The 21,416-nt window shown below is 46.9% G+C and overlaps 1 protein-coding gene across 2 annotated transcripts in view; it reads right to left on the bottom strand.

Annotated features, from left to right (window-relative positions):
* Positions 1–1,248: 1,248 nt before the first annotated feature.
* dbndd1 (dysbindin domain containing 1) overlaps positions 1,249–21,416 on the bottom strand; it is a 60,564-nt gene continuing 40,396 nt past the window's right edge. For both annotated transcript variants that reach the window (XM_072518033.1, XM_072518032.1), the window contains exons 3-4: positions 19,093–19,233; positions 1,249–2,911 (exon numbers count right to left, since the gene is read on the bottom strand). In XM_072518033.1, the coding sequence (XP_072374134.1) occupies positions 2,736–2,911; positions 19,093–19,233 (317 nt within the window). In that variant the 3' untranslated portion in view covers positions 1,249–2,735. The remainder of the gene's footprint in view (positions 2,912–19,092; positions 19,234–21,416) is intronic.

The following is a 21,416-nucleotide window of genomic DNA, read 5'->3' as shown; positions in this document are numbered from 1 at the left end:
TGCTGATGATGCTCTGTGTTTGAAGGCCAGGGGGTGGGATTCTCCCAGCCCCGCGCCGGAGAATCCCCGCAACCGCGCAATGGAGAATTGGCGCCAGTCACGGGCCACTCTACGCGGCCGGGCAGCTGATTCTCTGGGCCGAGCGGCCGCTCTAAAAAGGCAGAGTCCCGCCGGCGCCGTCCACACCTGGCCACAGCCGGCGGGAACTCTGCGGCCTGTGGGGGTGGGGGGCTCCGACCCCGGGGGCCCACCGATCGGCGGGCCAGCCTCCCGCTCCCCGGACCTATTTTCTTACACGCCGGCTCCTGAACTCCTGCGCCATGTTGCATCGGGGCCGGCACGTTGAGGGAGGCCACCGCGCATGCGCGGGTTGATGCGGCGCACAGTTCACACTGGGATGGGAGGCTGGAGCGGCATGAACCGCTCCAGCGCCGTGCTGGCCCCCTGTAGGGGCCAGAATCAGTACTCCCTGCAGCCTGTTCACGCCGTCGTGAAACGCAATGGCGTCTCCAATGGCGTGGACACTCTGCCGCCGAATGGGAGAATCCCACCCCGGGGATTTGGGGGTACTAGCGGATATATTTTTCCCCCCTAAAGATGGACAGATTTTCTACATGGTAATGTATCTTAAGCGTCCTGTCACCTGATTTAGATTTCCCAACGGAGGTCGGCAGATTTAATGACTGCCCTGGGAATGTAGCTTCTCCCTTTTTGGGAAGCATGTGGTCTCCTGATCTCCTTAATGACCCATTTATGTCTACGTGGTTCAATTATTTTTATATTGAGGACCTTAATTAGCAATACAATGGAGGGTTTCTGAGAACCAAGCATTCTAGTTATCAATATGATCTATCAATGTTGCATTTCTCATTGGTATGATCCAAGTCAATCTGTTCTAGGATCACAAAGCTATGAATCTCTACCTCTTTTCACCTTTTCTTTGCTCTTTAAAATATGAACACAGCATCATTGATCATTACCTCATACTGTATCTTCTCCATGTATCTTGGTCCTTACTAATAATAGCCAAGTTTTAGCTGACACTGGTATTTAAAGTTTGTTCCATCTCCTAATTATTTTGCTTTCTAGGTATTAAGTGGGAGAAGAGACATTGAATAGTGTTTATATGGAGAACAAATGTGCTAACTCTACATGTGTTAACTTTTCATGTTTAGAACCACAAATACATTTTGGCACGTTTGTATGAAAATGTGGGGACAAATGTAACATGAATAATGAGATTACACATTTTAACCAAGAAGTCTTCCATTTTATTTTTTTACATTCAGGTTACTGTATGATAAATGGCTAAAGCTGATTTGCTACCAAAGTATTATAGTACAACGTTAAACCATTATACAGGATGTCTAGAATTTGAGGGTTATTTGAGGCCAGTCTGAAAAGGTTAATTTAAAATTTGCACATAACATTGGAAAGAGGTGATGAACTAAGGCAGCAAATCACTGTGTTTCATGACATGTATCATTGAATGTTATCATATGCTTTAAAATAATCTTCATTTGATACAACACCTAGTCTATCTACAACATTCAAATTATATCTTCAGCATCAAGGGTGGGGGGGGAAGCTGGTATCCTTTTTGAGAGAAAATAAATGCTGCTTTCTGGTCACAAAGATAAACCTCAGGTTAACTAAGATTTGGCATCAAATTTATATCATTCAATTTAACTGTTAGTTTCAGGTAGTGCAATATTTTAGTTTTTAGAGGTAATGGCTTTTGTACAACAGGAATTAAAGCTGCACTCAGTTTCTTTCTCCATGTGTGTAAATCATGTGGAATCAGATTTAGTATCTTGGCTCAGCTGAATCTTTTTCTCCTTGAATATGTGTTTCGCAAGTTTAGACATGTAGGATGATGCATTTAAATCAGGGGAAAGGATAAACATCCGGAAAGAAAATGCTGCTTCCTTACAAATTGAGTTTTGGAACTGAAGAAGAAAATTAGTGATTTTATTTATGATGCTTTGATTCCATATAATTTCAGTGCTAATAAAAAGCAAAAAGGATTTATAGGAACTATGTATGGTGTAGAAATTCTGCTTCGATCCGCTGTCTGAGAAATACAGGCTGTCTCTCGGTGTCTCACTCCAGAAAATATAATGGACGCTCATCTTTCTTCCCTTGGAAGATTTCCTCCACATCCATATTTGCTTCCATTGATTTTATTTTATTCACTACTTGCACTTCACTTTCTCCCACTGGTTTTACTGTGAAGAGCATGTTGCAGACTGTTAGACCTTAGCCCGATGTGAGGTGAAATGGATCACATGATAAGACTTTTTCACTATAGCAGCTGACTTAGAACAAGCATTCCCAGTTGAACAAGGATCAACTGCAATTGCCTAGAAATCTCTAAAACCACAATATGGCTGTTTGTTTCAAAGTGACAAAGGCATCTGTCTGAGTTAACTCGAGGCTATAAAAAGTTCCTGTACTTAATATATTTCAATATAATGTCTTAAGAGGGTCACAGCACAGGCCACCAAAAGCATGAGAATGGACTATGATTGGTACTTTGATTTTCATAGCTTTCATGGCCTAGGGTAAAAATCCCTTCACTGACAGCATGAATGTTATGTAATTAATTCACTGCAGCGACAGTTGGTGAAAATCTACTGAATTACAAATTGAGAATGAGGGAGAAAAACAATTATGAATGGTGCAGCAGAACTATTCAGCACTGTACATTTACTGAAGCAAGGTCCAATTTTGTCCTAGGGTTTTTTGTGTGTTTCAACTGTGTGAAAATGATCTGACATTTCCAATGGAACATCTGGATCGCTTGGGTGCTTCCTCTCCCTGCTCTGTTCACTCTTGGCTCTTGTCCATGAAGGGGATTTTAAATGTGTTCCACATGAGATAATCGGGTACATCAATGGTTGGTTCAATTCTATAAAATAAAATGTTAACAATCAGCTGTGTGATAAATCTTTAGACTTCAAGACATAAAATATAGCTTGATGATTTGCTAATATCAGGATGTTTTATTTACTGATTTGTTTATAGATTTTTTAAAGTTATTTTTGGATGTTTTAGTAAAGTTCAACAGGGCTGAAAACGTGTGCTCAACTACAAGGGACCCATCCTTTTATAAAGTGAATGCACCCAATTCATTTTTTTCAATTAAGGGGCAATTTAGTGTGGCCAATCCACCTAGCCTGCACATCTTTGGATTGTGGGGGTGAAACCCACGCAAAAACATGAAGAATGTACAAACTCGGGCAGCACAGCTGCCTCACGGCGCTGAGGTCCCAGGTTCGATCCCGGCTCTGGGTCACTGTCCGTGTGGAGTTTGCACATTCTCCCCGTGTCTGCATGGGTTTCGTCCCCACAATCCAAAAATGTGCAGAGTAGGTGGATTGGCCATGCTAAATTGTCCCTTAATTGGAAAAAATAATTGGGTAATCTAAATTTTAAAAAAAGAATGTACAAACTCCACACGGCCAGTGCCCCAGAGCCGGGATCGAACCTGGGACCTCGGCACTGTGCGACAACAGTGCTAACCACTGCACCACCGTCCTGCCCCAGGGCCCATCCTTTATGAAGTAAATGTGTAATGTTTGTTTATTTCATGTGATCAGTGTCACCTGCTCAGATTACAGATGATCAGAATGTCAACAATCCGAGGTGGTAAACCCGGATCATCCACCAGACCATGCCCCTGCCTTAAACCATTTTGTACACTATTGATGTTTGCTGATTTATGGGGCAGAATTTTCCCAAGTAATAGGTTATCCCAATTAAGAGGCTGCTGCAGGGCCCAGCGTCCGATTGGGGATAGCGGCCTACTTCTCAGAGCTACCAGCCCAAGAGGGCTAAACCAACAATGCCACCAACAGAAATGGCTGCTACCGAAGCTGCAGAAAGAAGGCAACTTCATATTCAGCTTTTCTTGAGGGCCAGATAAGTTTCTTTTCACTGCGCTGGGGCCAGGTACGCAGACCCCAGTGTTCAGAGAGGTGAATGCTTCAGCCATAGCATCAGAGCCATGGGGCCTGGCATTGCTGTCAGAAGGCCCCTCCATGGGTCACACCGTGGCCATAAAAGGAGGCTTCCCTCTCTCTCTTCACAAACCCCCCGCCCCCCGGGAACCCACTGAAAGAGTCACGGTTTACTCCCAAAGGGGCCCGTCCCAACACTGGTAAAATGCTGCAGGATGTGGCTGTTAACTGATCGATTATTGATTACTTAATTAATTGGCCACATGCTAAGTAGAGGCATGTAGCTGTACTGCTACCATTCCTGCCCTTGAGAATATCCCATGGCGACTGGAAGACAATGGCCGCCATCAGTGTATCAGATCTAGGTTCTCCATTCCTGACACATTCAACTATGAATGGTGGTGGACAATTAAACAGCTAAGTGGAGAAGGTGGCTCTGCAAATATCCCCATCCTCAATTATAGGGGAGCCCAGCACATCAGCACAAAAGACAAGGCTCATCATTTGCAGCCATCTTCAACTAAAATGCTGAATGGATTTTTCATTTTTCGGCCTCCAGCAACATAAATGGCAACCTTCAATACATTTGATTCACTCCACATGATATCAACAAACAGCTGAACGCACTGGATACTGCAACGGCTGTGGGCCCTGACAACATACTGGCAATAGTACTGAACAAGTTTTATGCTCTAGAACTAGCCGTGCCCCTAGCCAAGCTGTTCCAATACAGCTACAGCACTGGCATTAACTCTGCAGTGTAGAAAATTGCCCAGGTACATCCTATACACACAAAGTGGACAAATCGAAGTGGACCAACTGACAGTCAGTCTAATCTTGATCATCAGCAAAGTGATGGAAGGTGTCACTGATAGCGCTATTAAGCAACACTTATTCAGCAATAAATAACCTGCTTGTTGACCCCCAGTTTGGGTACCACCCGGGTTTCACGGCCCCTGACTCATTACAGCTTTGGTTCAAACATGGAAAAAAGAGCGGAACTTCACAGAGGTGAGGGGAGTGTGACTGCTTTCGAAATCAAGGCAGCACAAGGTGGCATAGGTGGCATCAAGGAAACATAGCAAAACTGAAGTAATGAGGAAGTAAGAAAAAAACTCCACTGGTTGGAATCATACCCAGCACAAAGTAAGATGGTTGTGGGTGTTGGAGGTTAAGCATCTCTGTCCCAGGACAGCACAGTGCTGCAGGTCTCCCTCAGGGTAGTGTCCTAGGCCCAACCATCTTCAGCTATTTCAGTAATGACCTTTCCCTCATAATGGCAGTAGGGATGTTCACTAATTGCACAATATTCAGCACAGTTCATGTCTCCTCAGATACTGAAACAGTCTGTGTCCAAATACAACAAGGCCTGGACAATATCCAGTCTTGGGCTCATAAGTGGCAAGTAACATTTGCGCCACACAAAATGTCAGACAATGGCTATCTCCCACAAGAGAACAACTATTTCCCTTTAACATTCAATGGCATTACTATAGCTGAATCGTCCACTATCAAGATCCTGGGGTTACCACTGACCAGGAACTGAACTGGACTAGCCATATAAATACTATGGCTATAGGAGCAGGTCAGAGGCTGGGAATTCTTCAGAGAGTAACTAACCTCCCGACTCCCCAAAGCCAGTCCACCATCCACAAGGCGCAAGCCAGGAGTGTGACGGAATACTCTCCACTTCTTGCCTGGATGAGTGCAGCTCCAACAATACGCAAGAAGTTCAGCACCATCCAGGACAAAGCAGCCCGCTTGATTGCCATCCCATCCACCACAGTCAACATTCACTCCCTCCAGCCCTTGGCACAGTAGCAGCCATGTGTACCATCTACAGATTCACTGCAGAAATTCACCAAGGCTCCCTTAACAGCACCTTCCAAACCCACAAACTCCAACACCTGGAAGTAAAAGAACAGATGTCACGTGGGAAAACCCTTAACTGTAAGCTTTCCTCACAGCCACACAACATTCTGACTTGGAACTATATCCCTAACCCTTCACTGTCGCTGGATCAAAATCCTGGAATTCTGGAACCCCCCTCCCTAACAGCACTGTGGGTGTACCTACACCTCAAGAACTGCAGCTGTGCAAAAGTGAAGGGCAGCACGGTAGCATTGTGGATAGCACAATTGCTTCACAGCTCCAGGGTCCCAGGTTCCATTCCGGCTTGGGTCACTGTCTGTGCGGAGTCTGCACATTCTCCCCGTGTCTGCTTGGATTTATCCGGGGGCTCCGGTTTCCTCCCACAATACAAAGATGTGCATGTTAGGTGGATTGACCGTGATAAATTGCCCTTAGTGTCCAAAATTGCCCTTAGTGTTGGGTGGGGTTACTGGGTTATGGGGATAGGGTGGAGGTGTTGACCTTGGGTAGGTTGCTCTTTCCAAGAGCCGGTGCAGACTCGATGGGCCGAATGGCCTCCTTCTGCACTGTAAATTCTATGATAAAAGGCAGCTCACCACCACCTTAGAAGCCAATTGGTGATTGGCTAATGCTGACCCAGCCAGTGAGGCCCACAGTCCATGAAAGAATAAAACCAGAGGCTTCTCACCTCTCTGCCCATCTCCAGTGAGTGAGTAAAACCCAGCCCATGTTGTCCATTTTCAAAAATGTCCTCATAACATACTTACCATTTACACAGCTGCTAAGCTTTCCTCCAAAAAAAATACATTTAGTTCAAAAATGGATTGGTGCCCGATAAGTTTAACATTTCTTAAACTGAATTTTAGCTAAATTAAGAGAGGAAGGGCTGGCCATGAACAGAATGGGCAATGGCCAATCAGAACAAATAGAATCATTCAAATTCCTCTTTCAGCTACATTTAATCACTTAGAAAAACAAAATGATATCCTTTTCACCTGAAGGCCTCCCTTAGGGGCTTCCTGTCAACAGTTTGTAAATAAGTGATTACTGCATTCAGTTGGGAATGGTTTTCAAAAAATGAAATGGTTGAAATCTTGTTTTAAAATTTTTCTTCCTCTGCTCTTTATTTATTTATTTGCCGTTAGCTTAACCTGGATTTCCATATCAGCACCGTCACCACAATTGCTCATAAAAACTGAGTTATATATTATCTATTTTTATATATACATATATACTGAGGAAACCAGACAGATTTCCCTGGAACAACAGTGAAGGACCCAGAAAACGTGTCCAGCAGATGCATTGTCAACCATTGTCAAATGAAAATTAATTTTTTTTCTTTCATTTCATTTTCATTCCTGTTAGGAAGCCTGAGAAGGATACAGCTGACTGATTAGAACATTCCTACCAGCAGCCACACAAGAGGCTGAACGGAATCTGACAAGCACAAAAACAGGCGAAGATTGTGCTAAGATTAGGGAACGCTGCTAAAATGGATGTCCGGAATATGTTCCAAACAACCTCATCCGAAACAATACTTACAGCAATCTGATGTCCTGCCAACGACTAATTAACTTATGATGAGAGATTTGTCATCCCTCAGTCCTTCAGAAAATACATCAGGGACACCTAAGCATCATTAAGTGTCACTCAAAATGTGAAATTCATTCTTGTGGCCAGGAATCTCAGAAATCGTTAGAGGAAATGACTTTGAGCTGCAGCATCTGTGCCATACATCACCCAAGAGCAAAAACAACCATCAATGGTATCCTTATTCCCAGTCAGGCAATGGGGATATTTCAGAATGGACCTTCAGAACTCAATGGGAAGACATTCTTCATAGCTGTTGACTGTTATCCCAGAAGTTAAACATCTTTATGGTACAACCTCAGAAGTAGTCATTAATTCACTAAAATATTTTGCTTTTGCCACACATGGCATTCCAGATCTGGTCATTTCAGGCAACGGCCCACAGTTTATGAATTAAGGGTTCAAGCATTTTACAAAAGACTGGGTACTTTAAAAAAATATATATATTTTATTAAAGTTTTCAAACACAATTTTTTCCCTTACAAATCAAAAAAATAAAGGTAACATGATAACTGCAATATAACATTGTTTAACTAACATGGTAAACTAACCGAATAACACAAAGTAATACTCCCCCCCCCGCCCCCTCTCCCCCTCCAAAAACCCAAACAATTTACCCCCCCCTCCCCCTGGGTTGCTGCTGCTGGCCATCTATCTTCCCTCTAACGTTCCGCCAGGTAGTCGAGGAACGGTTGCCACTGTCTGGTGAACCCTTGAGCCGATCCTCTCAGCGCAAACTTCATCTGCTCTAGTTTTATGAACCCCGCCATATCATTTATCCAGGCCTCCAGTCCGGGGGGTTTCGCTTCCTTCCACATGAGTAAAATCCTACGCCGGGCTACTAGGGACGCAAAGGTCACGACATCGGCCTCTTTCGCCTCCTGCACTCCCGGCTCATCCGCTACTCCAAATATAGCTAACCCCCAGCCTGGCTTGACCCGGACCTTCACCACCTTCGAGATCACTCCCGTCACTCCCCTCCAATACCCTTCCAGTGCCGGACACAACCAAAACATGTGTGTGGTTCGCCGGGCTTCCCCCGCACCTCCCACACTTGTCCTCCACTCCGAAGAACCTGCTCAACCTTGCCCCCGTTATGTGTGCTCTATGCAGCACCTTAAATTGGATCAGGCTAAGCCTGGCACACGAGGAAGAGGAATTTACCTTGCTTAGGGCATCAGCCCACAAACCCTCCTCAATCTCCTCCCCGAGCTCTTCTTCCCATTTTCCCTTCAGTTCGCCCATCAGCTCCTCCCCCTCTTCTCTCATCTCCCGGCATATCTCTGACACTTTGCCCTCCCCGACCCACACCCCCGAAAGCAACCTGTCCTGGATCCCTTGTGTCGGGAGCAGTGGAAATTCCCTCACCAGTTGTTTCGTGAACGCTCTCACCTGCATATATCTAAAGAAATTTCCCCGGAGAAGCTCATACTTTTCCTCAAGCGCTCCCAAGCTCGCAAACGTCCCGTCTATAAATAAATCTCTCACTCTCCTGATTCCTACCCGGTGTCAGCTCTGGAATCCTCCATCCAGCCTCCCTGGGGCAAACCTATGGCTGTTCCTGATCGGGGACCACACCGAGGCTCCCAGCACACCCCTCTGTCGCCTCCATTGCCCCCAGATACTTAATGTTGCCGCCACCACTGGGTTTGTGGTAGATTTTTTGGGAGAGAGCGGTAGTGGCGCCGTCACCAGCGCTTTTAAACTCGTCCCTTTGCAGGACTTCATCTCCAACCTTTTCCACGCCGCTCCCTCTCCCTCTATCATCTATTTACGAATCATCGCCACGTTGGCGGCCCAGTAGTAGTCGCCCAAATTCGGCAACGCCAGTCCCCCTCTGTCTCTGCTACGTTGTAGGAACCCCCTCCTTACCCTCGGGGCCTTCCCTGCCCACACGAAGCTCGTGATGCTCCGGTCTATTTTTTTAAAGAAGGCTTTAGTGATCAGTATAGGGAGACATTGGAACACAAATAGAAACCTCGGGAGGACCATCATCTTAATTGCCTGCACTCTGCCCGCCAGTGACAGCGGCTGCATGTCCCACCTTTTGAAAACCTCTTCCATTTGTTCCACCAGCCGTGTCAGATTGAGTCTGTGTAAGGTTCCCCAGCTCCTGGCTATCTGAATCCCCAGGTATCGAATGTTTCTTTCCACTCTCCTTAGCGGTAGGCCATCTATCCCTCTACTCTGGTCCCCAGGGTGTATCACAAAAAGCTCACTCTTTCCCATGTTAAGCCTATATCCCGAAAAATCTCCAAACTCCCTCAATATCTGCATGACCTCTGTCATCCCCCCCACTGGGTCCGTCATATACAGCAGTAGGTCATCCGCGTAGAGTGACACTCGGTGTTCCTCTCCCCTCTAATCACCCCTCTCCATTTTCTGGAGTCTCTCAGCGCTATGGCCAGTGGTTCAATTGCCAACGCGAACAGTAATGGGGACAATGGGCATCCCTGTCTTGTTCCCCTGTGTAGTCGAAAATACTCCGACCTTTGCCGACCTGTGACCACACTTGCCGTTGGGGCCCCTTGGAGGAGTTTAACCCAGCTGACAAACCCGTCCCCGAACCCGAACCTCCTCAGCACCTAAAAGACTGGGTACTTGACCACACAATCAGTTCATCCAGGGTCTCACAGGCCAGCGGAGAGGCTGAGAGAAGAGTAAAAATGGTAAAAGCTTTGTCGAAAAACAATGACATCAACAGAACACTGTGCAAAATTTACCAGAACGCCAAACAGGGGCTGGTTTAGCACAGTGGACTAAACAGCTGGCTTGTAATGCAGAACAATGCCAGCAGCGCGAGTTCAATTCCCGTACCAGCATCCCCAAACAGGCGCCGGAATATGGCGACTAGGGGCTTTTCACAGTAACTTCATTGAAGCCTACTATTATTATTATAAACAGGTGAATCAACCTGGATTAGAGACCAGAATAGAGTGGCCACATACTAGAAAATACACAAAGTCTGAGATCTTGTAGAGACTGAGAATGGGATAGTGAGAAGAAACAGAAGTGCACTCATATCTACAAGAAGATGACCATCAACTGAATAGACTAATCACCCATGTGATCAGAAAGACAACCTGAAAGGAGCATCAATAGTTAAGATTCATCTGCTACTCTACTAAGTTCCAGAGAGACATGGAGAACTTCAATCCTATGCAACCTTCAAGGGAGATCTGAACAAGGTGCTGCGTGGGCAATGGCTAACACTGTGCCGTAAGGCATGATGGGAAAAGAGGATATTGACTAACATTAAACAGGCAAACAAGAGAAAACTGCAGCTCTTTGCAGAATGACTTTCATGGGAACCATAGAACAACTACATCACTGATAACACCTTAGTTTTTGGAACGCTCGAATGGCGTCAAGAAGCTGAACATTTTGTTTAACTGAAACTGTATAAAATACAGTATCACTGAGATTTCACCATCGATAACCCAGGGGATCAACCATCGTACAGTCAGACTAGAGTTTCAAGGCTCAGCAGCATGCACCCTTCAAAGCGAACCTGGCCAAGTTTTCTCCAATCGCGTAGCATATCTTATGATTCAAGTAGTGAGTTTTAAAACGTATGTAACTGTTTAAATGAACACATAGCTTTAATAAACTTGTATTAATTCAACAGACAGCGAATATTCAAATCTGACTGCATTCGTCAGCTGAGGCCAGCAGAGGCACCAACAAGGGTCAGGGAGATTGATGAAGCCACCACAACGCTTACCTCAGTGGCCCAGAGACTTTGGGCTGGGGGAAGATGGTGTTTAAAGAGTTAATGTTAATATGTAAAATGTCAAAAACCCCCGTGAGAACCACAGGGAAACAATTGATCTCCCCATGGGACTTCCCAGATAGGGATGGAGGTCAACCAACTGGGTCTCGGATTGAGCAAGGTATAAAAGCAGGCCCAACATAGGGCCTGGCGGGCCTGGCCTGGTGAGACAAGTCCTCCCAGCTTGAGATGCTGCATAATGCAGACTAATGTAAATGTAAATAAATCCATCTTCATTTACAGCAGCTTTCCTCGTTATACTGGCGACGAGGATTCACGGCAGCTCCGGGATCGCCAGTTGATTCGCACAGCTGCCGGAAGTTTGTTTACTGGGAGCGTTACGTCGTATTGCTTAAAATGCCGTTCTTTAAGTGGTGTTCTAGGGTTCCGGCGCACCATACGCACATGTCCTGGTCTTGGTCTAAGCTTAAGAGCTTTTGAGTCTCCTTCTTCAGCACCATGTCAAGAATTCTCGGGGTTGATTGGAGCCTCTCCGGAGCCTTTCCCTTTGGTGGCGAGCTGTGGAGTTCAAGATTTACTGGAGCTGCAGGCAGGGCGAAGGCAGATGCTCTGACCTTCGCCTCGCTAATGGCTCCAAGGCAACTGTTGTTTGGATGGAAGTCTTCAGATACTGCCCAATACCACGGCGTGGTTGAGCGACCTGATGGGAGTTCTTACACTTCAAAAAAATGAAGTATTTTTGGACAGGGTCGACGGAAGTGTTGTGCGATGACAGCCATTCATTTCCCATTTCAGGGAGCTGGCCACCATCATATCAGGGAGATTGGTTTCCTTTTGAGTTTGGGGATGGGTTGAAATATTGTAATTGTTGTTTGAATATGGTTGTGATGGTGTTATATCTGAAAAACTTTTGATAAATCTTTTTTCTAAATACCATTGTTTGGAAAATTGGATGCCTTTGATGCAGGTCTGGAGGATTGGAATCTGTATGCAGAATGCAGGAGGTAATTCTTCCAAGCGAATGGAATATTGAGGGAAGACCGACAAAAGGTTCTCCTCCAGGCCACCTGCAGGGTCCAGGCATTTGGGATCATCAAACGTTTGATGTACCCGGCTACACTGGATTCCAGATAATTCGATGAACTGGTAGCTATGGTTTTGGACCACTACGACCCCAAGCCATCTGTGATTATGCAAAGGTACCAGTTTAACAGGGCGGTACGTTCTCCTGGTGAGTCAGTTATGGACCTTCGAAACTCGCCTGCAGTGCTTGGCTGAGCACTGCGATTTTGGGCCGCCTCTCCGATGTGTTGAGGGACCGGATCATGGTATCAGTAATATGGGCACACAAAGGAAGCTGTTAACAGAGGCGATGTTGGATTTAAGGCAGACCATCAAGCTTTCCCTCTCTCGCGAAGGGTGTTCAGAAACTGCAGGGGTCCGTTGATTATGGTGAGCATAGTTTGGGCCACCCTCCGTTTCGCACTCCATATCGGTCATGGATCGGTGTGGTTCCGGCCAGAATTCCTCCGATAGAGCAGCTCCCGAGGGAAGTCCATGGCAGAGAGATCGGTTTCTGCAGCTCAGTGGTATACATCGCCCGAGGAGGATGGTGAGAGCCAGCTGCCGTGCCACCATTGTGGCAGACGGTCTCATGAGGATCAGTGTCACCTGGTGCAGCGTGGGGCACATTGTTCGCGACGGCCGCCAAGGTTGCCCCGACCAGGATCGTGCAGTGCACGTGAACACCCTGGAAGACGGTGACTGTTTGAAGCAATTGCACAGTCTCGGCTCGGAGGTTCACGCCAAGCCAGATTACTTTGCAGGTTAATCGATACCCAGTGCTGATGGAGATGGACACTAGGGCTGCCATCTCCATTCTAAATCCCCGCACGTTTTAACAGCTTCAAACGGGGATCATGCTGCTGACCTGGTGGGATATCAAGGGATGGTTGGCCACCAATACGGGGAACAGTTGAAAATCGTGGGGGTCCGTGATGACGGTGACGTATGGACAGCAGTCTGTCCGCCTTCCCTTGGTGGTAGTACATGGTCTGGGTCCCAACTTACTCGGTTGGGTCTGGGTCCTTAGATTCGATTAGCAACAGGTCTTCCGAACGGGCTCTGGAAATCTTTCCGATGTGTTCAATAATTATCCAAAGGTGTTCCTGGAGGCTCTGGCCAGCATAAAGGGTACCAGAGCCCACATCTCTGTGGATTCTGCTGCTCAGCCCCAGTACTTCAGGTCAAGACCTGTCCCCGATGCACTGCTGCCAAAAGTGGAAGCCGAGCTACAACAAGATCTGAGCGCTCATACGACCCATACCGTTTGCGGAATGGGCCACGCCAGTGATGAAGCCTGATAAAACTTTCCGGCTTTGTGGGGACTTCAAGCTTGCCGTCAAAAGGACTTTGCAGCTGGACCGCTACCCAATGCCCTGGGTCGAGGATTTATACGCTCCGTTGGCCGGGGACTGATCTTTTACAATTACCTGCAGGTGCAGCTCATCTGGAGTCTAGGAATTTTGCCACTATTAACACGCATTGGGGATTGCTTGAATACGCCTGCCTTTCATTTGGGGTTTCATTGGCCTTCATGATATTTCAGCATGTGATAGAAAACCTCTTACAGGGCCTGCCGAAAAGGCAGTCTATTTGGACAATATCCTTATCACTGGCTCCACGGAGCAGGAACACATGGCAAATCTCCAGGAGGTACTCTGCCCATGTGGGCACCGTGTCCATGTGGGCACCAGACTGAAGCGCAGTAAGTGTGTTTTCTGTGCCAAAGCAGTGGCATACCTCAGTTACCAGTTGGACTCACCCCACAGAACTCTGGTCATTTTTGGGTCTGGTTAATTATTATGATGTATAACCATCCAACCTGGTCTCTCTGTTGGCTCCGCTTTGTGTGTTGTTGCGCAAGGACCAGGGGTGGTGATGGGGCGCTTCTCAGGACAAGACATTCGCAGCCGTAAAGAGGCATCTATCCTCAAAACAACTTCTGTGGCACTATGAGCCGACTAGGCCCCTGATTTTAACATGTAATGCTTCTCCTTACAGCACTGGCATGGTGCTGGCCCATGAGTAGGACGGCGGCACAGAACACCCCATTGCGTTCGCCTGGAGGACCCTGGCAAATGACGTTTTGTGCAGAAGGAAGAGCTGGCTGTGATCTTCGGAATTAAGAAATTCTATCAGTATGTGTATGGATGACCTTATGTTATCGTGATGGACCACAAGCCATTGCTCAGCCTCTTCTGGGAGGACAAGAGCATCCCATCGGCCAGCATTCAGCATTGGGTGCTGGTGCTTACCGCTTATGAATACACTTTTCAACACCGCTCGGGTTCCAAGATTGCTCATATGGACAGTCTGTCTTTGCCCCTGAACGCCCCTCCCCACCTATTGTAGATGAGGTGATTGCGGCGTTGACTTTTATGGCCACCTTACTGTTGCTGGCTGCTCAGGTGCGTGCGTGTACACAGCGTGACCCGGTGTTGGTGAAGCTTAGTCTTGTATTACCCGAAGGCAGTTAAAAAAAAAAGCCCTTGCCACGACTCTTTGGCCCTTTGCTCAAAGGTTCTCCGAGCTGCGTTTGGAGGATGGTGTAATATTGTGGGGTGCTCGAGCAGTCATTCCCCCACAGGGTCAAGAAGCCCTGTTCCAGGGCTTGCCCGCTGGTCTTCTGGGGGCATTGAAAATGAAAATGTTGGCCCAGAGCAACATTTGGAGGCCAGGTATCAATGGGGACATTGAGAGAGTTGTAAAAAGCTGACCGATGTGCCGGAATTTCAGAATCTTCCACCAGCAACTCCTTTCCACCCTTGAGAATGGCCGGGTCATCCATGGATTAGTCTTCATATGGATTTTGTTCATGAGGTCTATGCTCCTAGTAATCGTGGACGCCCACTCCAAGTGGCTGGAAGTGTACAGGATGACTTCCACAACATCCAGGACCATGATCAAGGAGCGCATGTAATCCTACTGCATCCATGGGATCCCAGATGTACTGGTAACGGACACTTCTTTCACCAGTGAAGGGTTATGTGGTGGAGTGGCATTCGACACATCCTGATCGCACTGTATCATCCTTCCTCAAATGGACTAGCAGAGCGGGTAGTAAATGGGGACTGAAGAAGCAGTTGACTGGTTCTATAGATACGCAGTTGGTGCACTTCCTATTACCGTACAGTGCTACATGTGACCACCAGAATCACGTCAGCAGAGATTTGGATGGGTCAACGGCTCAGGACTTGACTGAGTCAGACCTTTCCCAACCTGGGTGCCAAGGTCGAGCAGCATCAAGAGTCGCAGAAGAGACACTGTGGTGCTGTGTCTGTATTGTACATAGCTAGTACAATGTTCAATAAAAGCTAGAGTTTATTAACAGCCTTGCCTCCAGCACATCTGTAAGTCCAGACCCATGACTACCAAGCCGAAGACCCACGGCTATAATAACAGAGCACTCAAAGTGCAAAATGCTGGTTGGTCCTCAGTTGGATCTTGAAACGGACAGGAACACTCTAAGACCGAACTATGGCTTTCGGACATGTCAAGTTTTCTGGGTATGGAAAAAAATCAAGTTCGCCTTGAGGGGATTTGTATTGGGGTTCGCCCGAAGGTGGCAACCATTCATCGACTTCTTCGCGGGAGAGTAAACATCAGCAGGGGGGGGGGGAGAGAGAGAGAGAGAGAGAGAGAGAGAGAGAGAGAGAGAGAGAGAGAGAGAGAGAGAGAGAGAGAGAAGAGTAGGAGGGATAAATAGTGTCTATGGGAGAGGAGCGGGTATGAGCATTATGGTTTGGTTGAAGTGTTAGTTTTCCGTTAATGTTTGCATATTTCTGTAATCTGTAACTGTTTACAATGCCAAAAAATACCTCAATAAAATTGTTTGCTAAAAAAAAAACTGAATGACATCAGACTTTATCTAGAATTGGGGGAAGGGTGTGTGTGTGTGTGTGGGGGGGGGGGGGGGGGGGGGGATATATTATGTGAGATGTTGTTTCTACTAACTTCTGGGCTATTTTCAAATAGGTTATGTTTACAAATAAACTGTTGAAGTCTATGATTTCCCTTCCTCCCCCTCCCAACTACAAGGGAATATTTAACATCGTGAAACCATGAGAAAAGACTACAGCTGTTTCCTCTGAAGGCGAAACATTTCCCATATACCATTTAAGCCTGTGATGCAAAGTGGAATTTTATAGTATTAGTCATTCATAGAAGTAGATACAAATTGCCCCACAGAAAAAGGTTGTCAGACCCAGTTTTGGTGTTCATTTCCTAACTGAGCAGTCATCCTCATTCTCATGCCTTTCTGTTCTCTAGTCCAACTTTCCTTCAACCAGCAATCTTTGCCCTATTCTTAAATGTTGTGCTGATTTGTGTTTCAATCCAAAATAGAGTCTTCAATCCTCTTTTGGAAAAAAACATTTCCTTGCTGTCATAAATTATTTACACATTCAGTTTGTACACCAGTGTTTATTAGACTCTGTAAAGTTGAAGAAAACTGCTTTAACTAAACCCGATACATTTTACCAAATGATCAAAGTAAAATACAAACAATCCAAATGGGACTGTATCAAATTTGTACTGATCTTTAAAATCTTATTGTATAACAATTTGGAAACGACAATCATAAAGTGATGTATTAAATTACTACAAGGAAGGATTAACAATGCGGTGAGCTATTTTTAAGCATTTCTTCCGTTAAATCCTCATTAAATCCCATAATATGTGTAACTCTGAACAGCAACAAATCCCAATGAGATTAAGAGGGTTGTATTCAGAGAAAAGATATATAGTGAGCCAAAAAAGGAGATGTTGGAAATTAAGGAGTGTCTAGGAGGAGCAGAGGCAAGTAAATTAGAGAGGGAACTGCAGAACATGGGGTCTAAAGAGCTGAAGCAAATCCATCAATGTTGGGGACTAAACAAATGGGGGATGCACAAAAGGCCAGAGCTGGAGAAGTATAGAATTCTTGGAGAGATGCACGCCTGGAGAAGATCAGAGATGGGGAGACCGAAAGGGAATGTAGGTCAGCAAGCTGGCTGCTAAAATCAAACAGATGGAGCAGATGCAATCCCACCTGAAGCTCTGAAACACAGCAGAGATACACTCCTGGTACAGCTGCACAACCTCATTCTTCAGCTATGAAGAAAAGCGCAGGTATGTTGTGACCGTGACTATACTCAAGGAGGGAGACAGGTTCGATAGGGGCAAGTACAGAGGAGTTTCCCTGCCGTCTGCCACAGGGAGAAGCCTTGCAAAGATCCTCCTCGACTGCCTCCTCCCAGTGATCAAGGAATCCCTTCCAAAGTAATAATGCAGTTTTAACCCATTGAGGGGCACCAAAGTCACGGGGCGGGATTCTCTGTCCCGCCGGCAGCGGGATCCTCCGTCCCGGCAGCCGTCCAATGGGGTTTCTCATTGTGGGCACCCGCACACCGTTGGGAAATCCGCAGGTGAGTACGCTGCCGGTGAAGCGGAGGATCCCGCCGACGGAGAATCCAGCCCATGGTGTTCACTGTGCGGCAAATTCCCGAAAAGTGCAAGGAACAGCACCAGCTGCTGAACATGACGGGCTGGATTCTCTGATCCCAGCCGCCAAAATCGCATTTGGCGACGGGGCGGAGAATCCCCGATGACGCCGAAACCGGGGGGGGGGGGGGGGGGGGGCGGTGTCGCTTTTGCGATGCTCCACCCCCTGAAAAGCGGTGTACTCGCAGAGAATGCCGCACGCCGTATCCACGGCCTCCGTACGTTGGCTGAGACCCGTCCGCGATGCTCTGTCTCCGACCGGCCGAGTTCCTGACGGCGTGGGACACGTGTGGTCCCACCTGTCAGGAACTCAGAGTGACAGCTGTGGACTCAGTCCAGCACCGCCACAGTCGGGGGAGGGCCAATCCGTGGGCAGGAGTGGCCATATTCGGGGCTGGGGGCACTGTGGTGGGGTGGTCTGGGGCGCGCAAGCCGGCCGAAGGGGGGGGGGGGGGGGACTATTTCACGCGCCGGATCCGCGAGCGGCATCGGCCATGAAGGATGGCACGGCCGTTGCAGGCTGCCGCGTGCGCATGCGCGGCCACAGACTTGGCAAATCTCCACGCCGTATCGGCAGATCGAGCTCTACGCTGCCTCCCTGCTATCCCCAGCAAAACGGGGATTTGGTGGCCGTTTTGCGCCAGATTTCCTGGTGTAAAACGCCACCGTTTTCACGCCGGCATGGGGACTCCAGAAGAGAATCCAGCCCGTCATTTCCAGGCCTCACACAGCCTTTGACTCAACTGTGAAGGTCCTCCTTGAAATTGGCTGCCCTCAGAAATTTGTCACCATTCTTCCCCCCTACTCCATTGTGTTATGCAAGCAACGTAACCACCACAAACCCTGTCTCAGTGAAAATTGGGGTCCAACAGGCTGTGTCATTGCACCAATACTCTTTGCCATTTTCCTTGTTTCAATACTGCACCTGACCTCCAGTAAATTGCCAACAGGGGTGGAGATAATCTACAGAACGGACAAGGATATGTTCAATCTATGCCACAGTAGGGGTGCAACAGAATGCATTTATATTCCGGCATATACCTTGCTGTTCCTTACTTTTCTTTCATTTCAAAGTTCACTTGAACTGGTCTATTTTCGCACTATCGATTCTGTGGAATGTTTTCTTCAAACATTTTAATTTCCAACATCTGTTTTAAAATATACGGATCGCTGGCCATGTTATTTAAATCCTACAAATAAGTTTAATTTTAATCGCATCTATTTATCTCAAATCTTTTCCTTTTGAGTTTTACAAATTTCATACAAATTTAGTTCCACGTTTAATTCAGTCATCAAATATGCAACTATTATGCTTCACACCCATTTCCGGAATGGGAGCAGGGCTCTGAGCAGAGCTCATCTTCTCCTCAGCCTGTGCTCAGTGACACTGACCTGTACATGAATCGTGCAGTGGATCCTCATCATCAGAATCAGCAAAAACTTCTGCAAGTTCCTGGTCGGACATGTCTGTGAGTTCAGTCAGATCCAGGAGGTCAAAGTGTACCTCAAGAGACGAGACGCTGCTGAGAGGCTCTGTGAAAACAAAACACAAAGGAAAATGCTTGGAGGACCTTAGCAGCCAAGCTCACAAGTTACTGGCATCTATAAAATATTATATAAAATGCATATTTAGTGAGTGTAACGTTGCTCACAGTTGATGTCTGTGCAGAGTGCCGTGTGACAACATGTCATAGAAACATGATTTCCAAACAGAATCGGCTTATTTTTTGGAATTATCTTGCCCATTCCACTTTCTGTTTGTGGGTTTATGCTGCTCTTCACTGTGATGGGAGACGAGAGAGGAAATTTACCTTCTTGCAGCAAAGTTGCACTATTGTGGGACAGAGATGTGCTCTTCAGTGGGTAGTCCCAGGTCGGCAGGAGAAATACAGCATCTCAGACTACTGCCCAAAATGGTTCATAGAGGAAGTATGCGTACAGCTGCGTTCCCTTCTGACTGCTCCTCTAATGGTCATTCATGGTGAGGCACCTTTGGGGTGCAGTATACCAAGTGTGTGACGGTGAGCTGGTCCTCTGCTGCATGGTAGTTGTGAGGGTCTGCCCCTGTGCCACTCTTTCCATTTCTCCTCTATCTCATCACCCTACGTCTTGCTGCCAGCCGCTTTCAGACTTTATACACCGCCTTTTGATTGAAGACCGGCATAGTGCAAAAGGTGGAGATGTATTTTCCGGATTTGTTCGCAAAGTTGCAACTCCAGAGGAGGTTGGATAGATCAGTGTATTAGCAGTGCTGGTGGACAAAGTGTTTAATTTGAAAGTAGCAGTATCTGTCATGCTGGGTGAGGTATAATCTACCTGTCAGCTATTGGAAGAGCATAATGGTCTGTAACTTCCTCAGAGCGACAATCTCCAGCCGACTGCCACTCTCGACAGACTTTCCGTCATTGCGATTCTCTCAAAATAATAAATGCCAAAATAATAAGTGTGACCTGAGCATTACCAAGTTATAAAATATATACAGGAAATTGACTGAGTGGGGTTCCCCAATGGTCAGTGTGAGGATCCCTGCCTTTCTAGATATATATTAATGATCCAGACTGGTGTGCGTAATTTCAAAATTTGTGAATGACACTAAACTTCAAAGTATTGTGAATTAGAAGGAGAATGGTGAGAAACCTTAAGAGCACATAGATGGTGAAATGGGAGGACAAGTGGCAGATTAAATCTAATGCAAAGGGCGATATGAAATGAAATGAAAATGAAATGAAATGAAAGTCGCTTATTGTCACAAGTAGGCTTCAATGAAGTTACTGTGAAAAGCCCCTAGTCGCCACATTCCGGCGCCTGTTTGGGGAGGCTGTTACGGGAAATGAACCGTGCTGCTGGCCTGCCTTGGTCTGCTTTTAAAGCCAGTGATTTAGCCCAGTGTGAGAGGCAATATAAAATAACGGGTACAATTCTAATGTGAGTGCAAGAACAGAGGGGCCTGGGGATATTTCCACAAAATATCAAAGCTGTCAGGGCAGGTTGAGAACGCAGTTAATAAAGCAAATGGGATCCTGGGCTCTGTAAGCAGGGATATGGGAACCTGGGCTCTGTAAGCAGGGATATGGGATCCTGGGCTTTGTGAGCAGGGATATGGGATCCTGGGCTTTGTGAGCAGGGATATGGGATCCTGGGCTTTGTAAGCAGGGATATGGGAACCTGGGCTCTGTAAGCAGGGATATGGGAACCTGGGCTCTGTAAGCAGGGATATGGGATCCTGGGCTTTGTAAGCAGGGATATGGGATCCTGGGCTTTGTAAACAGGGATATGGGATCCTGGGCTTTGTAAGCAGGGATATGGGAACCTGGGCTCTGTAAGCAGGGATATGGGATCCTGGGCTTTGTAAGCAGGGATATGGGATCCTGGGCTTTGTAAACAGGGATATGGGATCCTGGGCTTTGTAAGCAGGGATATGGGAACCTGGGCTCTGTAAGCAGGGATATGGGATCCTGGGCTTTGTGAGCAGGGATATGGGATCCTGGGCTTTGTAAGCAGGGATATGGGAACCTGGGCTCTGTAAGCAGGGATATGGGATCCTGGGCTTTGTAAGCAGGGATATGGGATCCTGGGCTTTGTAAACAGGGATATGGGAACCTGGGCTTTGTAAGCAGGGATATGGGAACCTGGGCTCTGTAAGCAGGGATATGGGATCCTGGGCTTTGTGAGCAGGGATATGGGATCCTGGGCTTTGTAAGCAGGGATATGGGAAC

The sequence above is a fragment of the Scyliorhinus torazame genome, chromosome 10, assembly GCF_047496885.1.
Source record: "Scyliorhinus torazame isolate Kashiwa2021f chromosome 10, sScyTor2.1, whole genome shotgun sequence".
Taxonomy (NCBI): domain Eukaryota; kingdom Metazoa; phylum Chordata; class Chondrichthyes; order Carcharhiniformes; family Scyliorhinidae; genus Scyliorhinus; species Scyliorhinus torazame.
Note: the sequence above shows the minus strand (reverse complement) of the source record. Positions and strands in the feature narration are given on the sequence as shown.